Source organism: Xyrauchen texanus, chromosome 48 (genome assembly GCF_025860055.1).
Source record: "Xyrauchen texanus isolate HMW12.3.18 chromosome 48, RBS_HiC_50CHRs, whole genome shotgun sequence".
NCBI classification, from domain to species: domain Eukaryota; kingdom Metazoa; phylum Chordata; class Actinopteri; order Cypriniformes; family Catostomidae; genus Xyrauchen; species Xyrauchen texanus.
In genome coordinates, this window is record NC_068323.1 from 1,695,902 (window position 1) to 1,720,472 (window position 24,571).

Here is a 24,571-nt window from a genome sequence, read left to right on the forward strand (position 1 = left end):
TGCATGATTTCAAACCATGACGTCTTAGTGTATTACCAACAGTAACCTTGGAAACGGTGGTCCCAGCTCTTTTCAGGTCATTGACCAGCTCCTCCCTGTAGTTCTGGGCTGATTTCTCACCTTTCTTAGGATCATTGAGACCACACGAGGTGAGATCTTGCATGGAGCCCCAGTCCGAGGGAGATTGACAGTCATGTTTAGCTTCTTCCATTTTCTAATGATTGCTCCAACAGTGGACCTTTTTTCACCAAGCTGCTTGGCAATTTCCCGTAGCCGTTTCCAGCCTTGTGGAGGTGTACAATTTTGTCTCTAGTGTCTTTGGACAGCTCTTTGGTCTTGGTCATGTTAGTAGTTGGATTCTTACTGATTGTATGGGGTGGACAGGTGTCTTTATGCACCTAATGACCTCAAATAGGTGCATCTAATTTAGGATAATAAATGGAGTGGAGGTGGACATTTTAAAGGCAGACTAACAGGTCTTTGAGGGTCAGAATTCTAGCTGATAGACAGGTGTTCAAATACTTATTTGCAGCTGTATCATACAAATAAATAGTTAAAAATCATACATTGTGATTTCTGGATTTTTTTTTAGATTATGTCTCTCACAGTGGACATGCACCTCACGATGACAATTTTAGACCCCTCCATGTTTTCTAAGTGGGAGAACTTGCAAAATAGCAGGGTGTTCAAATACTTATTTTCCTCACTGTATAAGATTAATAAAGTGCAGTGCTAATATATATATATATATATATATATATATACTCTGTGTGCTCAATTATTAGGCATATTTTGTTCCTCAGGATTCATTTGATTGTTGAACAAACCCAATGATCTGTCAGTCCAAAATATTACTGAACCTCAAACCTGAAAAAGTGAGTTTTGTCTCTCAGGGGAATATAAAAGTGTGCACAATTATTAGATAACTAAATTACAAAAATAATTTCTCCACACTCAATTGTTTATTCTGAATTTGTAGAGTAGGTGCAACAAATAAGTGACACAAAATGACAATTAAATAACATTTTTGACCTTTCAATATAGCCACAATTCTTCTCAATAATGGCCATGAGCCGTCCATCCGTGATTCGGTCAGTTTCTTGACCTGTTCACGATCAACCACAGCCTCCCAAACGCTGTTCAGAGAGGATATTGTCTTCATTCACATTTGAGAAGGGCCCACAAGTTCTCAATAGGATTTATGTCAGGTGATGAAGGGGGTCAAGTCATTATTTGGGCCAAGCAGTGGAGTACTTGGATGAATGTGATGAATGGCCTTCTTGAATGTTGAGGAATAAATATTATTTCACTCATGTAAAGTCAGTAAAATATGCATGTTATGTCTGTGTTTCACAATGAGTAGATTGTTTTCTCCAGTGTTTTTCTATAGAGCTCAACAATGTCTGGGGCTGATGAGTACAAATACTTTCATTTCTGCTGAAACCTGTGGAGGAGGAGGGAGGTGTTTTTCTGTAGCTGATAAAAGGAAGTCACACACACCAGATCATATTAACATCAGACGTATCGCTTCAGGACAGAAACTTTTTCACATCAAAAGTCTGTCGCTTCTTTAAGAACATCATGAAGCTCCTCAGGAGTTTACTCGCTCTACAACTCTTCATTGTGAATGGTAAGTTATTATCATTATTTAACTTTATTTTATACATTATTATTTTTATAAAATGTCATACTTTATTTTTCATTATGTTTATCATTTTTATACGTTATTTATAAGTATATATTAGTTTATAAGTCTACATTCACACAGCACGAGATTTCTGAACATCCTCTTACAATGTAGTTTTGAGTTCTGAATATTTAAAGAAAAGTCTCCCTTTTACTGCTAATTTTATTAAAAGGTGTTTTAACTTCAATTAAACACTCTAAACAGAGTCAACCTCTTTATTTTCTGCTGAGTCAACGGCATATTATAAAACACAATTACAGACGCACATAATCACCAGCGTGACAGTCAACATGAAACATGAAACAGTCCTTCATCATCAAACCGGTTATACCAGTTTCAATCTGTTAATGCCAGTGTGACGAGATTTGCTGTATTGTTGTTATTAGATTTGTACATATGGATGTGTTTTATGTCAATGAATGTTTGTATTATTTTACAAATTCTACATTATTTTAAATATCCTTATGACTATTTAATTAAAAATATCATTTACAATGAATAATTGCCAATATTAAAATAAATGTTATCCTTTAGTTTAAAGCTGCGGATGCCAAACCAAAACCGTCAAATTAAAGTAAAATATCTTTATTCAAATAAAGTGCAAAAACAATACATTTACAGACATTTTTATTAAAGGCTTTGCAGAGAAACAGTTAATTTACAGGTATTTCCTGAATTATTATGATCCTTCAATTAAGAGTTAACACACGCTAAACATTATAAAATACCAGTTTTATTTCGGAAGACAAATAATACTGTATAAAACAGATTCAAATCATCTCAGACTTGACTGGCAGTGTTTGTGTTTGGATTGTACTTTTACAGGTTTTAATCTAAATACAATATTTAATGATTCAGTTTTTATCGAATTACAGAACAGACCTTAAATGAAATACAACAGTTAATATTTAGTTGCACTGATTAAAAGTAAACGCACTAATATTCACTGAAAAGTCCTTAAATGTACCAATTTACCATTCTTTTAAACAAGTGCAAACAAACTTTATTTACATTGTTTACCAATATTTGCCATTATGAGACAATCTGGCAATGTGAATACAGAGTCCTGTCAGCTTTGAGAGTGTTAGTTATTAAATGTTTGCCAATTTAACCTGCACCTAATGCATGTCTTACACCTAACCCAAAAGAAGACGTGGATTCACAACAATGGACACTTTTCACATATGAATCATAGTGAGAGAAACACAAAAACTGACAACTGATGCACAAAATCAGGCCAGCCATCTAATAAATGGTCACGAGGAACTTAATGTTCTCCTGAAAATAAAATAAAGGATTGATGATGATGATGATGATGATGATGATTAATAGCTTATCTTATATAGTACTGCAGTTGATAATTACTAGTGATGGACTTTCTCTCTGTTGAGTCTGTTCTCACCATAAATCTTGTGTGTGCGATCTTTTCCAGAAACATTTGTGTTGTACTGGTTGAAAATCTCTTCACATCCTGATAGCAATCAATAATTTAAGTGGCATAAATGAAGAAAATATATATATGTGGATGATAGGATAGAGACACCTCTGAAGCGAGGGCGTGCTCTATGCTTTCAAAACTAGCTTGCTAACTGCTAGCCTCTCTGGATTACACAGTCTAGCTTTAAATGTTTTAAATAAGTTTTGTTGACAAAAATATAATTGGGAATAATTTTTGTGAATATACTTTTATAATTGGTGATCCTGTATTATTTGTACCTGTAGTAAGTTAATCTATCCTCTGGGAAGTTACTACCTCCTTTAGAAAAGTGTTAGAACATGTTCTTGTTTTATGTACAATGAACATGGATGGTGACTGAGACTGTCAGTCTCTAACATCTCTTGTGTTCCATTGAAAAGACACAGTTATAAAACTGATGTCTGATCTCAGTCACCACTCACTTTCATTGAATGGAAAACAAGAGCACTGTTCCCATCTTTCATCCTTGAGGATTAGAAAGACACTGGGTGCATAAATAATGAACGAATCATTTTTGGGAGAACTGTCCCATTAAAGGGGCACTATGTGGCTTTATTGTTGTTGTTTGTGAAACACAAAATTGCTAAAATGATTAACAGAAGAGAGGGTAAAACTATTGTAAGGATTTGCCACTTTATAGAATTATTTACAGACGATGATTCAGAGAATATTTACATGAATGAAACTGAGGAACAGAAATAAAGATATGATGGAGATTCCTGCAGCTTATACATAAAACTGTTCTTCTGTTCCTCAAAGCCTCGTTTACATTCCCATCAGATATTAATTATGATACTATTGTGAATAATGTCTAATGTGTCTGTTAATTAAGAAAAAGTAACATGTGAGTGCTGATCATGCGTTTACAAACCTGGAAACTTTCTGTGTGTTCATCAGGAGTGTTTGGAGATGACACGGATGAAATCAAGTCAGTGATCGAGAGAGATTCAGTCACTCTAGACATAAATGTCGAAAAACAGAAAAGTGATATGATTCTGTGGTGTTTTGGACCTGAAGACACTCTTATTGCTCAAATCAATGGAAAGGCCAACAGCAAGCTTGTATATGATGATGTTCTTGATGGGATATTTCGAGACAGACTGGAGTTGAACATCACGACTGGATCTCTCACCATCAGAAACATCAGAACTGAACACTCGGGACTTTATAAGCTCAGCATCATCAGTGAAAAGACCTCAAACAAAACATTCAATGTAACTGTTAATGGTGAGTATTTTAATGTTTGTGTGTTATAAATCAAATGAAACTCACTCATGTGTTTATTACTGACTGCTTGAAACATTCAGAGTTTCTTCCTGTAATTCACTTTGAATGATGTCTGTGCTGCTTTGGGATGAACACAAGTGCATTTTCAGTCTGTTTGTGGGACTCATTTGTAAATTGTGAAGTTGTCGAGTCATTAGTTTGAGAAGGAAAGAGCATGTTTAACTATCTGTAGCATAAAACTGAAGATCTTTCTGAGTAGTTAAAGGAACAATCTGTACAACAAACAAACAAACAAACAAACAAACCATTTTTTTTTTTAATAACCTGCTAATTTGCATTGATGGACATGACATGACAATGCACCATGCTGACCTTTGTCTCTTTCTTTGTGCTGCTGATTTGAATAGTGAAATGATGTTAGATGGTCATTTTGTGCCAGGGACAAAAACTGTGATATTTGGGTTTTTGTGCCTGTCCACGATCCCTTGTTGTCTGCCCCGTGTTTTCTGTTTCACTTATCACATTCCATGTCCCGTTTTCATTGTGGTCCGCCCCGTGTTTTTCACTAGTCCTTGTTAAAGAAACTACACTTCCCATGTTTTCCGGCCCTCATCACTGCCTGCACTGTGTTATTGTCCGCACCTGTTTGTGATTTTGTTATCACCGTGTCTGTCTATTTAAACCCTGTTGTTTTCCCTTTCCTTTGTCGTTCGTTATCGCGTAATGGTTCCTGATGTTCTTTTATGTTTGCCCTTGATGTTTTTGTGTACTCCTGGACTTTATTTTGTGTTTAGTTTGATTTTCCCATCGTGGACATTTTATTTGTGTTTGTTTATTTCTTTGCTTGCTAATAAAACCGCATTTAGATCCGAATCTCCCGTCTGCCTTCTCCTGCTTCCCACACACGCTTAACAGAACGAACGACCAAAGATGGATCTAGCGGTGCAACGAGCAAATTACCAACTGCTCTGCCTAAAGCAAGGGGACCGACCAGTAGAAGACCACATCCGCGACTTCCTCTTTCTGGCGAGCGTTTCGGACTTCCCTGACTCCTCCCTTGTGGTCTTCTTCAGGGACAACCTGAGTGACTGGCTAAAGGAGCGGTTGCCACCGGCAACGCGCTACTGGAAGCTCCGCGACTTCATGGAGGCGACTTTACTGGTCTGCGGCTCACCGTTCACTGTGGGCGTCACTGAGGAGGACCCTACCTCTCCTCCCTCAGTGGTGACTCTCCAGTCGCCCATGGCACTTCCTGTCACGCCAGCCCCATCCGTCAGCGAGCTCACCCCCACGCCAGTCACTTTCCACGAGCCAGCGCGGTCCACTTCGTCTGCCCGGAGGAGGAAGAGAAGACAGGCTTCCGCCTCCGAGCCCACGCCTGCCCCGGCCAGCGAGCCAGAGCCCACGCCTGCCCCGGCCAGCGAGCCTGAGCCCACGCCTGCCCCGGCCAGCGAGCCTGAGCCCACGTCAGCCACGGTCAGCGAGCCTGAGCCCACGTCAGCCACGGTCAGCGAGCCTGGGCTCACGTCAACTACGGTCAGCGAGTCTGACGCCACGCCAACCACGCACAGCGTTCCAGTGTCGCCAGTCTCACCGGCCCGGAGGAAGAGGAGAGGGGGAAAGTCCTCTGCTCTCCGACCTCCACCTCCCGCAGCTCCGTTTCCAGAACCCCCCGTGGCTCTGCCCCCAGGGTCCAGCGGACCCAAGCTCATACATACCACGGCTAACCAGCCAGCGCCAGTAGCCTCGACCGTCCCAGAGCCAGCGCCTGTAGCCTCGACCGTCCCAGAGCCAGCGCCTGTAGCCTCGACCGTCCAAGAGCCAGCGCCTGTAGCCTCGACCGCCCAAGAGCCAGCGCCTGTAGCCTCGACCGCCCAAGAGCCAGCGCCAGTAGCCATGACCGTCCAAGAGCCAGCTCCTCTCGAGCCTCCCAGGGCTCCGCCTCTCAAGTCTCCCGAGCCTCCCAGGGCTCCTCTCGAGCCTCCCGAGCCTCCTAGGGTTCCGCCTCCCGAGCCTCCCAGGGCTCCGCCTCTCAAGTCTCTCGAGCCTCCCAGGGCTCCTCCTCTCGAGCCTCCCGAGCCTCCCAGGGCTCCTCCTCTCGAGCCTCCCGAGCCTCCCAGGGCTCCGCCTCTCAAGTCTCCCGAGCCTCACAGTGCTTCGCCTATCAAGTCTCCCGAGCCTCACAGGGCTCCGCCTCTCAAGTCTCCCGAGCCTCCCAGGACTCCGCCTCTCAAATCTCTCGAGCCTCCCAGGGCTCCGCCTCTCAAATCTCTCAAGCCTTCCAGGGCTCCGCCTCTCGAGCCTTCCAGGGCTCTGCCTCTCGAGCCTACCAGGGCTCCGCCTCCCAAGTCTCTCGAGTCTTCCAGGGCTCCACCTCCCGAGCCTCCCTGGGCTCCGCCTCTCAAGTCTCTCGAGCCTCCCAGGGCTCCTCCTCTCGAGCCTCCCGAGCCTTCTAGGGTTCCGCCTCCCGAGCCTCCCAGGGCTCCGCCTCTCAAGTCTCTCGAGCCTCCCAGGGCTCCGCCTCTCAAGTCTCTCGAGCCTCCCAGGGCTCTGCCTCTCGAGTCTCTCGAGCCTCCCAGGGCTCTGCCTCTCGAGTCTCTCGAGCCTCCCAGGGCTCCGCCCCTCGAGCCTCCCGAGCCTCCCAGGGCTCTGCCTCTCGAGCCTCTGGAGCCACTCAGGGCTCCGACCCTCGAGTCTCTCGAGCCTCCTACGGCTCCGACCCCCGAGCCTCCTACGGCTCCGCCTTCCAAGCCTCCTACGACTCCGCCTCCCGAGCCACCCAGGGCTCCGCCTCTCGAGCCTTCCACGGCTCCGACCCTCGAGCCTTCTACAGCTCCGCCTCCTGAGCCTTCCACGGCTACGCCTCCTGAGCCTTCCACTGCTCCGCCTCCAGAACCTTCCAGGGCTCCGCCCCTCGAGCCTCCCATGGCTTCAATTCCTGAGCCTTCCACGGCTCTGCCTTCTACGGCTCCGCCTCCTGAGCCTCCTACGGCTCCGCCTCTTGTGCCTCCCGAGCCTTCCTCGGCTCCGCCCCCTGAGCCTCCCTCTGCTCTGCCTCCTGAGCCTCCCACGGCTCCGCCCCCTGAGCCTCTAGAGCTTTCCATGGTTCCGCCTCCCAGACCACCTAAACCTGACCCTGCCCGGTCGACACCTCCCAGACCACCTAAATCTGTCCCTGTCCTGTGGCCACCTCCCAGACCTCCTGAAATGGTCCTTGCCTTGTGGACACCTCCCTGGCCTCCTAAACCTGTCCCTACCCGATGGACGCCCCCCAGGCCACCTGACTCTGGTCCAGTCTCACACCCCCATAGACTGCCTGCCTGCCCTCTCGGCCTCCCTGGTCTACCTGTCGGCCCCTTGCGCCTCCATGGACTGTCTGTGTGCCCTCCCGGCCTCCCTGTCCGCCCCTTGTGCCCCCGTGGACTGCCTAATTGCCCCTTGTGCCCCCATGGACTGCCTAATTGCCCCTTGTGCCTCCTTGGACTGTCTCTGTGTCCCTTGTGCCCCCTTTTGTCTGCCTGTTTTCCCCCGGGTCTTCCCCCTCACTCCTTGGACATTTTTTTGTTTTTGTGGTTTCTTTTAGGACCGTCTGGAATCCGGTCCTTTTGAGGGGGGGTTATGTCACGAACAGTGCCAATGAAGATAAAAATAGTTTTTTTTAAGCCGTAGTAAAAAAAAACATTTACCATTTGGTGTACAAGTGTTTTTCATGCAGATATTTTGGGTATGGCTCCCCACTACAACTACAACCCATTTAAAATAGATTGACCCTAGAGAGATTCTTGAACACATTCACGTTCATTTTAGTGATTATTTTTCTAAATTTATTGTTTTCTATACTTTTATAATTGATGATACTGTATTATTTGTACCTGTAGTAAGTTAATCTATCCTCTGGGAAGTTACTACCTCCTTTAGAAAAGTGTTAGAACATGTTCTTGTTTTATGTACAATGAACATGGATGGTGACTGAGACTGTCAGTCTCTAACATCTCTTGTGTTCCATTGAAAAGACACAGTTATAAAACTGATGTCTGACCTCAGTCACCACTCACTTTCATTGAATGGAAAACAAGAGCACTGTTCCCATCTTTCATCCTTGAGGATTAGAAAGACACTGGGTGCAGAAATAATGAACGAATCATTTTTGGGAGAACTGTCCCATTAAAGGGGCACTATGTGGGTTTATTGTTGTTGTTTGTGAAACACAAAATTGCTAAAATGATTAACAGAAGAGAGGGTAAAACTATTGTAAGGATTTGCCACTTTATAGAATTATTTACAGACGATGATTCAGAGAATATTTACATGAATGAAACTGAGGAACAGAAATAAAGATATGATGAAGGAGATTCCTGCAGCTTATACATAAAACTGTTCTTCTGTTCCTCAAAGCCTCGTTTACATTCCCATCAGATATTAATTATGATACTACTGTGAATAATGTCTAACGTGTCTCTTAATTAAGAAAAAGTAGCATGTGAGTGCGGATCATGTGTTTAAATACCTGGAAACTTTGTGTGTGTTCATCAGGAGTGTTTGGAGTTGACACGGATGAAATCAAGTCAGTGATCGAGAGAGATTCAGTCACTCTAGACATAAATGTCGAAAAACAGAAAAGTGATATGATTCTGTGGTGTTTTGGACCTGAAGACACTCTTATTGCTCAAATCAATGGAAAGGCCAACAGCAAGCGTGGATATGATGATGTTCTTGATGGGATATTTCGAGACAGACTGGAGTTGAACATCACGACTGGATCTCTCACCATCAGAAACATCACAACTGAACACTCGGGACTTTATAAGCTCAGCATCATCAGTGAAAAGACCTCAAACAAAACATTCAATGTAACTGTTAATGGTGAGTATTTTAATGTTTCCTGTGTGTTATAAATCAAATGAAACTCACTCATGTGTTTATTACTGACTGCTTGAAACATTCAGAGTTTCTTCCTGTAATTCACTTTGAATGATGTCTGTGCTGCTTTGGGATGAACACAAGTGCATTTTCAGTCTGTTTGTGGGACTCATTTGTAAATTGTGAAGTTGTCGAGTCATTAGTTTGAGAAGGAAAGAGCATGTTTAACTATCTGTAGCATAAAACTGAAGATCTTTCTGAGTAGTTAAAGGAACAATCTGTACAACAAACAAACAAACAAACAAACAATTTTTTTTTTTTTAATAACCTGCTAATTTGCATTGATGGACATGACATGACAATGCACCATGCTGACCTTTGTCTCTTTCTTTGTGCTGCTGATTTAAATAGTGAAATGATGTTAGATGGTCATTTTGTGCCAGGGACAAAAAACTGTGATATTTGGGTTTTTGTGCCTGTCACGATCCCTTGTTGTCTGCCCCGTGTTTTCTGTTTCACTTATCACATTCCATGTCCCGCTTTTCATTGTGGTCCGCCCGTGTTTTTCACTAGTCCTTGTTAAAGAAACTACACTTCCCATGTTTTCCGGCCCTCATCACTGCCTGCACTGTGTTATTGTCCGCACCTGTTTGTGATTTTGTTATCACCGTGTCTGTCTATTTAAACCCTGTTGTTTTCCCTTTCCTTTGTCGTTCGTTATCGCGTAATGGTTCCTGATGTTCTTTTATGTTTGCCCTTGATGTTTTTGTGTACTCCTGGACTTTATTTTGTGTTTAGTTTGATTTTCCCATCGTGGACATTTTATTTGTGTTTGTTTATTTCTTTGCTTGCTAATAAAACCGCATTTAGATCCGAATTTCCCGTCTGCCTTCTCCTGCTTCCCACACACGCTTAACAGAACGAACGACCAAAGATGGATCTAGCGGTGCAACGAGCAAATTACCAACTGCTCTGCCTAAAGCAAGGGGACCGACCAGTAGAAGACCACATCCGCGACTTCCTCTTTCTGGCGAGCGTTTCGGACTTCCCTGACTCCTCCCTTGTGGTCTTCTTCAGGGACAACCTGAGTGACTGGCTAAAGGAGCGGTTGCCACCGGCAACGCGCTACTGGAAGCTCCGCGACTTCATGGAGGCGACTTTACTGGTCTGCGGCTCACCGTTCACTGTGGGCGTCACTGAGGAGGACCCTACCTCTCCTCCCTCAGTGGTGACTCTCCAGTCGCCCATGGCACTTCCTGTCACGCCAACCCCATCCGTCAGCGAGCTCACCCCCACGCCAGTCACTTTCCACGAGCCAGCCGGTCCACTTCGTCTGCCCGAGGAGGAAGAGAAGACAGGCTTCGCCTCCGAGCCCACGCCTGCCCCGGCCAGCGAGCCAGAGCCCACGCCTGCCCCGGCCAGCGAGCCTGAGCCCACGCCTGCCCCGGCCAGCGAGCCTGAGCCCACGTCAGCCACGGTCAGCGAGCCTGAGCCCACGTCAGCCACGGTCAGCGAGCCTGGGCTCACGTCAACTACGGTCAGCGAGTCTGACGCCACGCCAACCACGCACAGCGTTCCAGTGTCGCCAGTCTCACCGGCCCGGAGGAAGAGGAGAGGGGGAAAGTCCTCTGCTCTCCGACCTCCACCTCCCGCAGCTCCGTTTCCAGAACCCCCCGTGGCTCTGCCCCCAGGGTCCAGCGGACCCAAGCTCATACATACCACGGCTAACCAGCCAGCGCCAGTAGCCTCGACCGTCCCAGAGCCAGCGCCAGGGCTCCGCCTCTCGAGCCTTCCACGGCTCCGACCCTCGAGCCTTCTACAGCTCCGCCTCCTGAGCCTTCCACGGCTCTGCCTTCCACGGCTACGCCTCCTGAGCCTTCCACTGCTCCGCCTCCAGAACCTTCCAGGGCTCCGCCCCTCGAGCCTCCCATGGCTTCAATTCCTGAGCCTTCCACGGCTCTGCCTTCTACGGCTCTGCCTCCTGAGCCTCCTACGGCTCCGCCTCCTGTGCCTCCTGAGCCTTCCTCGGCTCCGCCCCCTGAGCCTCCCTCTGCTCTGCCTCCTGAGCCTCCCACGGCTCCGCCCCCTGAGCCTCCAGAGCTTTCCATGGTTCCGCCTCCCAGACCACCTAAACCTGACCCTGCCCGGTCGACACCTCCCAGACCACCTAAATCTGTCCCTGTCCCGTGGCCACCTCCCAGACCTCCTGAAACGGTCCTTGCCTTGTGGACACCTCCCTGGCCTCCTAAACCTGTCCCTACCCGATGGACGCCCCCCAGGCCACCTGACTCTGGTCCAGTCTCACACCCCCATAGACTGCCTGCCTGCCCTCTCGGCCTCCCTGGTCTACCTGTCGGCCCCTTGCGCCTCCATGGACTGTCTGTGTGCCCTCCCGGCCTCCCTGTCCGCCCCTTGTGCCCCCGTGGACTGCCTAATTGCCCCTTGTGCCCCCATGGACTGCCTAATTGCCCCTTGTGCCTCCTTGGACTGTCTCTGTGTCCCTTGTGCCCCCTTTTGTCTGCCTGTTTTCCCCCGGGTCTTCCCCTCACTCCTTGGACATTTTTTTGTTTTTTGTGGTTTCTTTTAGGACCGTCTGGAATCCGGTCCTTTTGAGGGGGTTATGTCACGAACAGTGCCAATGAAGATAAAAATAGTTTTTTTAAGCCGTAGTAAAAAAACCATTTACCATTTGGTGTACAAGTGTTTTTCATGCAGATATTTTGGGTATGGCTCCCCACTACAACTACAACCCATTTAAAATAGATTGACCCTAGAGAGATTCTTGAACACATTCACGTTCATTTTAGTGATTATTTTTCTAAATTTATTGTTTTCTATACTTTTATAATTGATGATACTGTATTATTTGTACCTGTAGTAAGTTAATCTATCCTCTGGGAAGTTACTACCTCCTTTAGAAAAGTGTTAGAAAGTGTTCTTGTTTTATGTACAATGAACATGGATGGTGACTGAGACTGTCAGTCTCTAACATCTCTTGTGTTCCATTGAAAAGACACAGTTATAAAACTGATGTCTGACCTCAGTCACCACTCACTTTCATTGAATGGAAAACAAGAGCACTGTTCCCATCTTTCATCCTTGAGGATTAGAAAGACACTGGGTGCATAAATAATGAACGAATCATTTTTGGGAGAACTGTCCCATTAAAGGGGCACTATGTGGCTTTATTGTTGTTGTTTGTGAAACACAAAATTGCTAAAATGATTAACAGAAGAGAGGGTAAAACTATTGTAAGGATTTGCCACTTTATAGAATTATTTACAGACGATGATTCAGAGAATATTTACATGAATGAAACTGTGAGGAACAGAAATAAAGATATGATGAAGGAGATTCTGCAGCTTTATACATAAAACTGTTCTTCTGTTCCTCAAAGCCTCGTTTACATTCCCATCAGATATTAATTATGATACTACTGTGAATAATGTCTAACATGTCTCTTAATTAAGAAAAAGTAACATGTGAGTTCTGATCATGTGTTTAAATACCTGGAAACTTTCTGTGTGTTCATCAGGAGTGTTTGGAGTTGACACGGATGAAATCAAGTCAGTGATCGAGGGAGATTCAGTCACTCTAGACATAAATGTTGAAAAACAGAAAAGTGATCTGATTCTGTGGTGTTTTGGACCTGAAGACACTCTTATTGCTCAAATCAATGGAAAGGCCAACAGCAAGCGTGTATATGATGATGTTCTTGATGGGATATTTCGAGACAGACTGGAGTTGAACATCACGACTGGATCTCTCACCATCAGAAACATCACAACTGAACACTCGGGACTTTATAAGCTCAGCATCATCAGTGAAAAGACCTCAAACAAAACATTCAATGTAACTGTTAATGGTGAGTATTTTAATGTTTGTGTGTTATAAATCAAATGAAACTCACTCATGTGTTTATTACTGACTGCTTGAAACATTCAGAGTTTCTTCCTGTAATTCACTTTGAATGATGTCTGTGCTGCTTTGGGATGAACACAAGTGCATTTTCAGTCTGTTTGTGGGACTCATTTGTAAATTGTGAAGTTGTCGAGTCATTAGTTTGAGAAGGAAAGAGCATGTTTAACTATCTGTAGCATAAAACTGAAGATCTTTCTGAGTAGTTAAAGGAACAATCTGTACAACAAACAAACAAACAAACAAACAAACCATTTTTTTTTTTTTAATAACCTGCTAATTTGCATTGATGGACATGACATGACAATGCACCATGCTGACCTTTGTCTCTTTCTTTGTGCTGCTGATTTGAATAGTGAAATGATGTTAGATGGTCATTTTGTGCCAGGGACAAAAAACTGTGATATTTGGGTTTTTGTGCCTGTCACGATCCCTTGTTGTCTGCCCCGTGTTTTCTGTTTCACTTATCACATTCCATGTCCCGTTTTCATTGTGGTCCGCCCCGTGTTTTTCACTAGTCCTTGTTAAAGAAACTACACTTCCCATGTTTTCCGGCCCTCATCACTGCCTGCACTGTGTTATTGTCCGCACCTGTTTGTGATTTTGTTATCACCGTGTCTGTCTATTTAAACCCTGTTGTTTTCCCTTTCCTTTGTCGTTCGTTATCGCGTAATGGTTCCTGATGTTCTTTTATGTTTGCCCTTGATGTTTTTGTGTACTCCTGGACTTTATTTTGTGTTTAGTTTGATTTTCCCATCGTGGACATTTTATTTGTGTTTGTTTATTTCTTTGCTTGCTAATAAAACCGCATTTAGATCCGAATCTCCCGTCTGCCTTCTCCTGCTTCCCACACACGCTTAACAGAGCGAACGACCAAAGATGGATCTAGCGGTGCAACGAGCAAATTACCAACTGCTCTGCCTAAAGCAAGGGGACCGACCAGTAGAAGACCACATCCGCGACTTCCTCTTTCTGGCGGCGTTTGGACTTCCCTGACTCCTCCCTTGTGGTCTTCTTCAGGGACAACCTGAGTGACTGGCTAAAGGAGCGGTTGCCACCGGCAGCACGCTACTGGAAGCTCCGCGACTTCATGGAGGCGACTTTACTGGTCTCGCGGCTCACCGTTCACTGTGGGCGTCACTGAGGAGGACCCTACCTCTCCTCCCTCAGTGGTGACTCTCCAGTCGCCCATGGCACTTCCTGTCACGCCAGCCCCATCCGTCAGCGAGCTCACCCCCACGCCAGTCACTTTCCACGAGCCAGCGCGGTCCACTTCGTCTGCCCGGAGGAGGAAGAGAAGACAGGCTTCCGCCTCCGAGCCCACGCCTGCCCGGCCAGCGAGCCAGAGCCCACGCCTGCCCCGGCCAGCGAGCCTGAGCCCACGCCTGCCCCAGCCAGCGAGCCTGAGCCCACGTCAACCACGGTCAGCGAGCCTGAGCCCACGTCAGCCACGGTCAGCAAGCCTGGGCTCACGTCAACTACGGTCAGCGAGTCTGACGCCACGCCAACCACGCACAGCGTTCCAGTGTCGCCAGTCTCACCGGCCCGGAGGAAGAGGAGAGGGGGAAAGTCCTCTGCTCTCCGACCTCCACCTCCCGCAGCTCCGTTTCCAGAACCCCCCGTGGCTCTGCCCCCAGTGTCCAGCGGACCCAAGCTCATACATACCACGGCTAACCAGCCAGCGCCAGTAGCCTCGACCGTCCCAGAGCCAGCGCCTGTAGCCTCGACCGTCCCAGAGCCAGCGCCTGTAGCCTCGACCGCCCAAGAGCCAGCGCCTGTAGCCTCGACCGCCCAAGAGCCAGCGCCAGTAGCCATGACCGTCCAAGAGCCAGCTCCTCTCGAGCCTCCCAGGGCTCCGCCTCTCAAGTCTCCCGAGCCTCCCAGGGCTCCTCTCGAGCCTCCCGAGCCTCCTAGGGTTCCGCCTCCCGAGCCTCACAGTGCTCCGCCTATCAAGTCTCCCGAGCCTCACAGGGCTCCGCCTCTCAAGTCTCCCGAGCCTCCCAGGACTCCGCCTCTCAAATCTCTCGAGCCTCCCAGGGCTCCGCCTCTCAAATCTCTCAAGCCTTCCAGGGCTCTGCCTCTCGAGCCTTCCAGGGCTCTGCCTCTCGAGCCTTCCAGGGCTCCGCCTCCCAAGTCTCTCGAGTCTTCCAGGGCTCCACCTCCCGAGCCTCCCTGGGCTCCGCCTCTCAAGTCTCTCGAGCCTCCCAGGGCTCCTCCTCTCGAGCCTCCCGAGCCTTCTAGGGTTCCGCCTCCCGAGCCTCCCAGGGCTCTGCCTCTCGAGTCTCTCGAGCCTCCCAGGGCTCTGCCTCTCGAGTCTCTCGAGCCTCCCAGGGCTCTGCCTCTCGAGTCTCTCGAGCTTCCCAGGGCTCCGCCCCTTGAGCCTCCCGAGCCTCCCAGGGCTCTGCCTCTCGAGCCTCTGGAGCCACTCAGGGCTCCGACCCTCGAGTCTCTCGAGCCTCCTACGGCTCCGCCTTCCGAGCCTCCTACGACTCCGCCTCCCGAGCCACCCAGGGCTCCGCCTCTCGAGCCTTCCACGGCTCCGACCCTCGAGCCTTCTACAGCTCCGCCTCCTGAGCCTTCCACGGCTCTGCCTTCCACGGCTACACCTCCTGAGCCTTCCACTGCTCCGCCTCCAGAACCTTCCAGGGCTCCGCCCCTCGAGCCTCCCATGGCTTCAATTCCTGAGCCTTCCACGGCTCTGCCTTCTATGGCTCCGCCTCCCGAGCCTTCCTCGGCTCCGCCCCCTGAGCCTCCCTCTGCTCTGCCTCCTGAGCCTCCCACTGCTCCGCCCCCTGAGCCTCCAGAGCTTTCCATGGTTCCGCCTCCCAGACCACCTAAACCTGACCCTGCCCGGTCGACACCTCCCAGACCACCTAAATCTGTCCCTGTCCTGTGGCCACCTCCCAGACCTCCTGAAACGGTCCTTGCCTTGTGGACACCTCCCTGGCCTCCTAAACCTGTCCCTACCCAATTGACGCCCCCCAGGCCACCTGACTCTGGTCCAGTCTCACACCCCCATAGACTGCCTGCCTGCCCTCTCGGCCTCCCTTGTCTACCTGTCGGCCCCTTGCGCCTCCATGGACTGTCTGTGTGCCCTCCCGGCCTCCCTGTCCGCCCCTTGTGCCCCCGTGGACTGCCTAATTGCCCCTTGTGCCCCCATGGACTGCCTAATTGCCCCTTGTGCCTCCTTGGACTGTCTCTGTGTCCCTTGTGCCCCCTTTTGTCTGCCTGTTTTCCCCGGGTCTTCCCCTCACTCCTTGGACATTTTTTTGTTTTTGTGGTTTCTTTTAGGACCGTCTGGAATCCGGTCCTTTTGAGGGGGGTTATGTCACGAACAGTGCCAATGAAGATAAAAATAGTTTTTTTAAGCCGTAGTAAAAAAAAACATTTACCATTTGGTGTACAAGTGTTTTTCATGCAGATATTTTGGGTATGGCTCCCCACTACAACTACAACCCATTTAAAATAGATTGACCCTAGAGAGATTCTTGAACACATTCACGTTCATTTTAGTGATTATTTTTCTAAATTTATTGTTTTCTATACTTTTATAATTGATGATACTGTATTATTTGTACCTGTAGTAAGTTAATCTATCCTCTGGGAAGTTACTACCTCCTTTAGAAAAGTGTTAGAACATGTTCTTGTTTTATGTACAATGAACATGGATGGTGACTGAGACTGTCAGTCTCTAACATCTCTTGTGTTCCATTGAAAAGACACAGTTATAAAACTGATGTCTGACCTCAGTCACCACTCACTTTCATTGAATGGAAAACAAGAGCACTGTTCCCATCTTTCATCCTTGAGGATTAGAAAGACACTGGGTGCATAAATAATGAACGAATCATTTTTGGGAGAACTGTCCCATTAAAGGGGCACTATGTGGGTTTATTGTTGTTGTTTGTGAAACACAAAATTGCTAAAATGATTAACAGAAGAGAGGGTAAAACTATTGTAAGGATTTGCCACTTTATAGAATTATTTACAGACGATGATTCAGAGAATATTTACATGAATGAAACTGAGGAACAGAAATAAAGATATGATGGAGATTCCTGCAGCTTATACATAAAACTGTTCTTCTGTTCCTCAAAGCCTCGTTTACATTCCCATCAGATATTAATTATGATACTATTGTGAATAATGTCTAATGTGTCTGTTAATTAAGAAAAAGTAACAAGTGAGTGCTGATCATGCGTTTACAAACCTGGAAACTTTCTGTGTGTTCATCAGGAGTGTTTGGAGATGACACGGATGAAATCAAGTCAGTGATCGAGAGAGATTCAGTCACTCTAGACATAAATGTCAAAAAACAGAAAAGTGATCTGATTCTGTGGTGTTTTGGACCTGAAGACACTCTTATTGCTCAAATCAATGGAAAGGCCAACAGCACACGTGTATATGATGATGTTCTTGATGGGAGATTTAAAGACAGACTGGAGTTGAACATCACGACTGGATCTCTCACCATCAGAGACATCAGAACTGAACACTCTGGACTTTACACACTCAGGATAATCAGTGAAAAGACCTCAAACAAAACATTCAATGTAACTGTTAATGGTGAGTATTTTAATGTTTGTGTGTTATAAATCAAATGAAACTCACTCATGTGTTTATTACTGACTGCTTGAAACATTCAGAGTTTCTTCCTGTAATTCACTTTGAATGATGTCTTTGCTGCTTTGGGATGAACACAAGTGCATTTTCAGTCTGTTTGTGGGACTCATTTGTAAATTGTGAAGTTGTCGAGTCATTAGTTTGAGAAGGAAAGAGCATGTTTAACTATCTGTAGCATAAAACTGAAGATATAAAGATCAGTATAATATGAGACAATAAACTATATATAAACTGCCTTTAGAAAATGAGACACTGCAAGAGGAAATTCTGCTTCTGTTTTAAACCAGTGAATGTTTCTATTGTGATTGTTGATGACTCTGTGTTCCTGTCTTCAGAGAGGAAATCAGAGATTAAGAAGACTGAGGAGATTGATAAGATTGATGAGTCTACTACCGGTCGATCACGTTCAGGTGCGTCAGTGTTTATTAAATGAGATGATCTCATCAATCAAATGATTTGAATATGTTTAATAGATCTTACACACTGTAACACATGATTGACAGAATGTGTTGTTATATTCAATCGTTTCTCTTGGATGTATTTAAGACATTGAAGAAACACATTCTGTATAATCTTCTATATTATCATCATGAGTGTTTATTTATGAGCCTCTATCTAGTGTTAGTGTTTATTTCTGAATACACATAGATAGCCCCGCCCCCAGCTCACGCCATTGGTGGAGTCAGTGTTGTTATCAGGTGTCACTCAGAACAGGAGGAATGTTTTATAGACACAGAGACACAGTGTTCACAGTAAAACATTAACCAATGAATGATGGTCTTACAGTCTCTGTTTATTAAACGCACTGCAGCTTTAAATACTGATTGATTGATCGATTGATTATCAGTGATAAAAGTATTATCTCTTTATAGACGTTAATGTTTGTTTCTCTTTATCTTTTTAGTTTCTATCATCATCATCATCATTACAGTGTGTTTGACTGCAGTATTAATTGCTGTAATCTCAGCTGTGATCTGCTTCAGGAAACACAGAGAGAATCTAAAAGGAAAGTGTTGTCTTTATTTTAAACTGCAAACAAATCACATATAGATTCATTGATGTTGTGGTTAATGATAATGATTTAGAAAGAAGACATTATTACAATCATCTCTTTTTCTCCAGGTTTAATAAAAGTGCAGACTTCTGAAACTGACGTTCTGACTGAAGAGAGACGACTTGACAACAAAAATCAGCAACAAGTTTGAAGATGTAAAAAATTAAAGAAACTGAAAAACATCATTGTTTTAAAGAGTGCAACTCATAGCACCATTACTTACGGCTGTAACTAATGATTATTTTATTTTTTTTATTTATTAGTTCATTTGTCAGGGACCATGCACAGTTCAAGCCCTGTACCAGAGTTAGCTATACGGCTAATTTACATCTGTGGTCCCTGGGCAAGGAAAAGTAAAAAGACAACATAAACACACAGTACTCACATAAAAACCAGAATACAAATATACAATATATAAAAAAGTCATTATTTTCATAATCGATTAATCTAAGGATTATTCAACTATTCAGCGATTATTGCAAAGATTAATCATTAGCTCTTAACAGATTATATACATTCTAGAATGATCTGAAGCAAATGAATTGCAAGAATAAGGGCACAAACATACTTCACACAAGTGCGCAAATGCAGACGTGAGCGCTTCACTAACGTGTGGTCCCGTTGTTCATACATTACATGCGCTCTTGTTGCTCGGGTCACACGGAGGCGAAACGAAACCGCATATGTGGTGAAGTCAACGTGTGGTCAGTGGAGGAGTGTGTGCTTTTGTAATTGCTAAAAAGATGACAGAAACATGTTTGTATAATCTAACTTGTTCGGCAAGACTCCTCAAGTTGCTGCTTCATCATGACAGTTGTTGATTGAAAAAAGAAAATCCGCTCTAGCGTCCCTTGTGACAACGCTGAGAATACAGGACGTACTTGCGTTATGGTTATGAATTGCGACAATTCACAACGCAAAGATGTGTTTAATTTAGTCTGTGTTCACATACTTACAGAGTATGTTTGGGTCTTAAGATTTGAGTAATTCTGTGGCAGGGTGGAGGGCGAGGCCGGGTCGTGATTTTACACACCCGGTCCATTATCAGGCTAATCAAGCCTCTGAGAGGGATAAAGGCAGCATGCGGGAGAGAGAGATAGTTTACGGACATGTCCGTCATGTGTGTATTTGTATCTTTTGTTTAAGTTTATCATTTAATCTATTATTTATATTGTCAAGCAGGTTTTCGCCTCCTCCTTGCCCTTCTAAATCCCTTTACAAATTCATACTCCAAACACACAGTATAAAAGTGGTTTGATATTAAACATCTATTAAATGAGAATATTTTAATTCAGTTATATTGTAAAGATGTCCAACTATTGGCCCAAGGACAGAATCCAATAGTGTGGCTGAAGGTGTCCAGCGTGTTCTGTCTCATTGTGGGCATTAAAATAATACTTTGATTATTTGATTTGAGTTCCATGTTTTATTAATCTTATAATTTATTGTTTTCTTTATTTCATCTGACTCCAATTATGAATAAAATAATTTTTTTTATTTGGGTCGTAACCGGCCGGACGCAGGTCCTTTAACTACAAACTCATCAGTTTCAGATATCAGAAAGTTTTAGACTAAGTCCTTATAGGTTCACGGTTTTACCCATTTAGTCTTATTTGGCGAAGTTCTATCATAGATTCTGGCCTCGTCCTTTAGCCCCAGTCAATAAAGTTCTGTTAATTTGTAATTAATAAGAAAAACAGGTTGAATTATAAAGTAACAGTTTATTTTACCAGGTAATAGTAATACATTCAAACAATCCAATTAAATAATAAACCAAACTCAACATCATCAATGAATAATAATTAAAGTTGCAGTCCATTCAAACTTTTACCAAACAGAAGAAGTTCAATTTGCAAATATAGCTGTAAGCAGTGATGACGGGCCCTCGCAGCATGGGTCCATTTCCACTCGGTGGCTTTCGGAAAACAAAGCATGATGGACACAGCAACAACTCAACATTAATGTAAACATGGACCATAAACATACAATGTGTAACAGATATATGATCATATTAGCCCCATTTTATCATCGTTACATTGGCCTGTTAAATTCCGTATTAATTGTAAAATTCTGTTAACTACGTACAAAGCTTTGAATGGTCTAGCTCCGCAGTACTTAAGTGATCTTCTACCACGCTATATTCCATCACGTTCATTACGATCGCAAAATTCTGGCCTGTTAATAGTTCCTAGAATATCAAAATCCACTAAAGGAGGAAGATCCTTTTCATATTTGGCTCCTAAACTATGGAATAGTCTCCCAAACACTGTTCAAGATGCAGACACACTCCCTCAGTTTATGTCTAGACTAAAGACTCATCTATTTAGCCAGGCATGCACCTAATTTATCCTCCAACCCACAATTAGGCTGCTTTAGTTGGGTCTGCCGGAACCAGAAACCAGAAACATTGAGCATGATCTCGAACTCTGCAATAAATTTAATGGCATCTACGCTTACATCTTTTTATTTGTTTCCCTGTCTCAACCTCGGGACTCCTATCCTGAGGTCACCAGAACCGGCTGGATCCAGCACCATTACTGCTTCATGTTGGACTCCACTGCTTCATGTTGGACTCCACTGCTTCATGTCACTGAATGATGATGACTAAATGCAGCCGGTGCCAGCCAAACATCACTTCAGTCTATTATGATGGACTTCAGAGGATGAACTGATGCCAACTCCAAGCTGCATCACCTCGGTCTATTGATGGACTACGATCTTGAAATGGAATGCATAGACTAACTATTGCCAACAAAAGCCTTCATCAGCCAATTAACAAGGACAATTGCATCTATGTGAACTTCTGCAATTAATCAAGATGGACTTCAAAGCCTGTGGTCATTAATCTTACAGTTCAAACACAATCGATGTTTAATCACTGACCCTTAACCCTTGCTTAGTTTAATCATTTTAAACCATGATTTTAACTATACACAAGTAATATTTACATTATATTCATGATGTTAGCCAGAGGGGAACTGGCCCCCACAGTGAGTCTGGTTTCTCCCAAGGTTATTTTTCTCCATTAATCAACATCTTATGGAGTTTTGTGTTCCTTGCCACAGTCGCCTACAGCTTGCTCACTGGGGTTATTAATACAATTATTATTTAATTATTTTTAAACACGATTAAGAATCATATTTTATCTAAATTGCACAATGATGATTCATCGACTTTATAGACATTACAGTTTTATCTTCTGTTAATGCTGATCTTCTGTAAAGCTGCTTTGAAACGATGTGTGTTGTGAAAGGCGCTATACAAATAAAATTGAATTGACATATGCCACCATTCCAGTTTGACTACAACTTCATGTAAATGAATCCACCGCCATGACAACATTATTAAAGTTGTAACACACGCTTTTGAGCGTGTGCTACGTAATGAATTAAGGGACCAGAGACTTTCACGTTTCAATGAGCCATGTGTATTCCACCACCAATCGCCATACAGTCAGTAAACATACAAAGTATATAGTCATTCAGTTGCAAGGCAAACGTCAAAATAGTTCATACTTTCATAGTAGTGTCTTTGGCTACCAAGAACTCAGTCTTAAGAGTAACAAGAGCAAGATAAAACAGCATTTAAGTGCAGTATTGATGAGGCCACATCTGCCTGAAATCGAGCTTCCACGTGGCTGTTGGTAATATAATCAAACTGTAGCTTGTGAAATAGATGACAAGTGTTGTTGGTAAAACGAAGACAATTAATCCCATTTTGGTCAAGGTCCTAGCTATAGTTGAACTGCCCCCTCATGCCTGCCCGTTGAACCCTCTGCATCAAACAAAACAAACAAACTTAGTGCCACCATTAACACATTTACATCTCATCTACATAAACTTTACCTAACATCACATATACAAACAACAGTACTTACATTTGAGTTTAGGAACCTCAGGTTCCTCAAATCAGGGAAAAAAACAAGACCGCATTGGTAAGAAAGCTTCTCCATGTGGTTAACACATCCTTCCTTCCTCATACTACTTCTCCTATCCTTTTTATGCTACCAGGAATCTCACTGGCCAGAGCGCCCCCTAGTGACAGGATTAATATTACATGTACAGCAAGCTAATAGGACAAATGTAACTATAAAACTGTTACAAAGTGGCACACTTCCTTCCACCAGTTGGTGGCGCTACAGTTTCGGACGAGCTCCCACCCCTGACAGTTTGTAAAGCTGCATATCTCAGCAACTACATCCGGAGTAAAAACAGCATGAAAAAGTCAATTTCTCGCAGGGCTGCATGATTTTACCAAAAATCATAATTGTCGATTATTGCAATCATGATTATTAATGTCAATTAAAATATTAAATTACCGTGATGTCACAAAACAAGCAACCGTGTGGTTCTTCAGAGTAGCAGATTTCAATGGTGGATATGAGCTGCGCTGTTTCTTTTAAGCATTATATTCTTATATTGTATTTTATATTGTAATAATGTTTGATAATGTAAGGCAAATAAAAACATGTTTTAAATGGATATCTATGGTATGGAATAAATTAAATTACTGCTTAAATTATTCATTCACGTACAGTAAATAATATGACATATTCAAACATATTAACAGCTGATTTAAATCCACCGTTACTCTGTCCAGTCAGACCTTTCATGGAGAGACGGGGGACATTTCAGTTGATATTTTTTACTATATTTTATATATATAAAATGTAATAAATATGTTTATGAATATATTGTTCATGATGACTTATGCATATGTTAATTAATGGAACCTTATTGTAAAGTGTTACCAAAATAATATATTAAATTTAATTATTTGAATAAAAGAATGACTCAGTATTTTATTTATACGTTTGGAAAAAGAAATGCCCTCATAAAAATAACAAATGCCCCTAAAATTAAATCCAGTGGGCAATTATTGCCCCTTTACACAATAAATGACATTTTTGAGGGGTAATATAATGAGGAATAAAGCTTTTCTAGATCTTTATAAGGTATAAGAGGAAAATGTTGTCATAATTATTTGCTAATTTTAGTAAATCTCACTGGTAAATAAAATAAGTACATTTTAAAACATGCACTGAGCTTGAATAATTAATGAGCTTGCTTGGTTTATTTACACCAATTAATATAGTTAATTATGTTGTTTGTGCGCGGTCTCTCTCTCTCTCTCATTTAGCAGCTGATTGTTGAGTTTAGTGTGAGCTCGTGCATGGAAGCGTATTTTATTGAATTTACGATGTTAGGGTGGGGCATTTTTGTCAATTTCTTATTTCGATCATTGATAGGACTCAAAAAACGAGTACTCGAGGGGGGGGGCGTGCCCGTCATAGAGATAATGAAAATATTTTAAGATTGTAACGAAAATGAATGTTAAATAAATAAAATAACATGAAAACATGAACATATGACTATAAAAAATAACACTGCTTATGCTGCATCAGTGTTATCGAAAAAGAAACATCTGAAATAGAATAGCTGCATGAGGTGAAGCTGAAGAATAAATGAACTTCTAAACTGAAGCCCCTTCTATGACACACCCTATGAGATTAATATATCCTCACAACATAAACGTAACACAACTTGTATCTGCACAAAAGGATGCAAACGCAGTGACGTGCTATAGCCGGAGAGTGTAACTCCCGTTGATGCTCTTCTAACAGCGCTGAAACACGGGCAAGCAAAAACAATTCACAACATTCTATAGTGTTCTCATAATGTTATGTATATTTCTGATTACATTACAGTATTTTCATCTACTTTAC

The 24,571-nt window shown here is 43.9% G+C and overlaps 2 protein-coding genes across 6 annotated transcripts in view; both read left to right on the forward strand.

Annotated features, from left to right (window-relative positions):
• LOC127639803 (hepatocyte cell adhesion molecule-like) overlaps window positions 1–24,571 on the forward strand; it is a 328,338-nt gene that overhangs the window by 243,798 nt on the left and 59,969 nt on the right. The gene's annotated exons all lie outside the window — the stretch shown is intronic.
• LOC127639800 (uncharacterized) lies at window positions 1,506–22,725 on the forward strand. Of its 5 annotated transcripts, XM_052122041.1 has the most exons (8): window positions 1,506–1,630; window positions 4,062–4,391; window positions 8,925–9,254; window positions 12,787–13,116; window positions 17,406–17,735; window positions 18,128–18,202; window positions 18,697–18,796; window positions 18,913–22,725. In XM_052122041.1, exons 1-8 carry the CDS (start codon window positions 1,582–1,584, stop codon window positions 18,995–18,997), a joined length of 1,629 nt encoding a protein of 542 aa, XP_051978001.1. In that variant the 5' UTR covers window positions 1,506–1,581; the 3' UTR covers window positions 18,998–22,725. The 5 variants fall into 5 exon arrangements, with proteins under 5 accessions (XP_051978001.1, XP_051978006.1, XP_051978005.1 ...); XM_052122046.1 differs by lacking the exon at window positions 17,406–17,735; XM_052122045.1 differs by lacking the exon at window positions 12,787–13,116.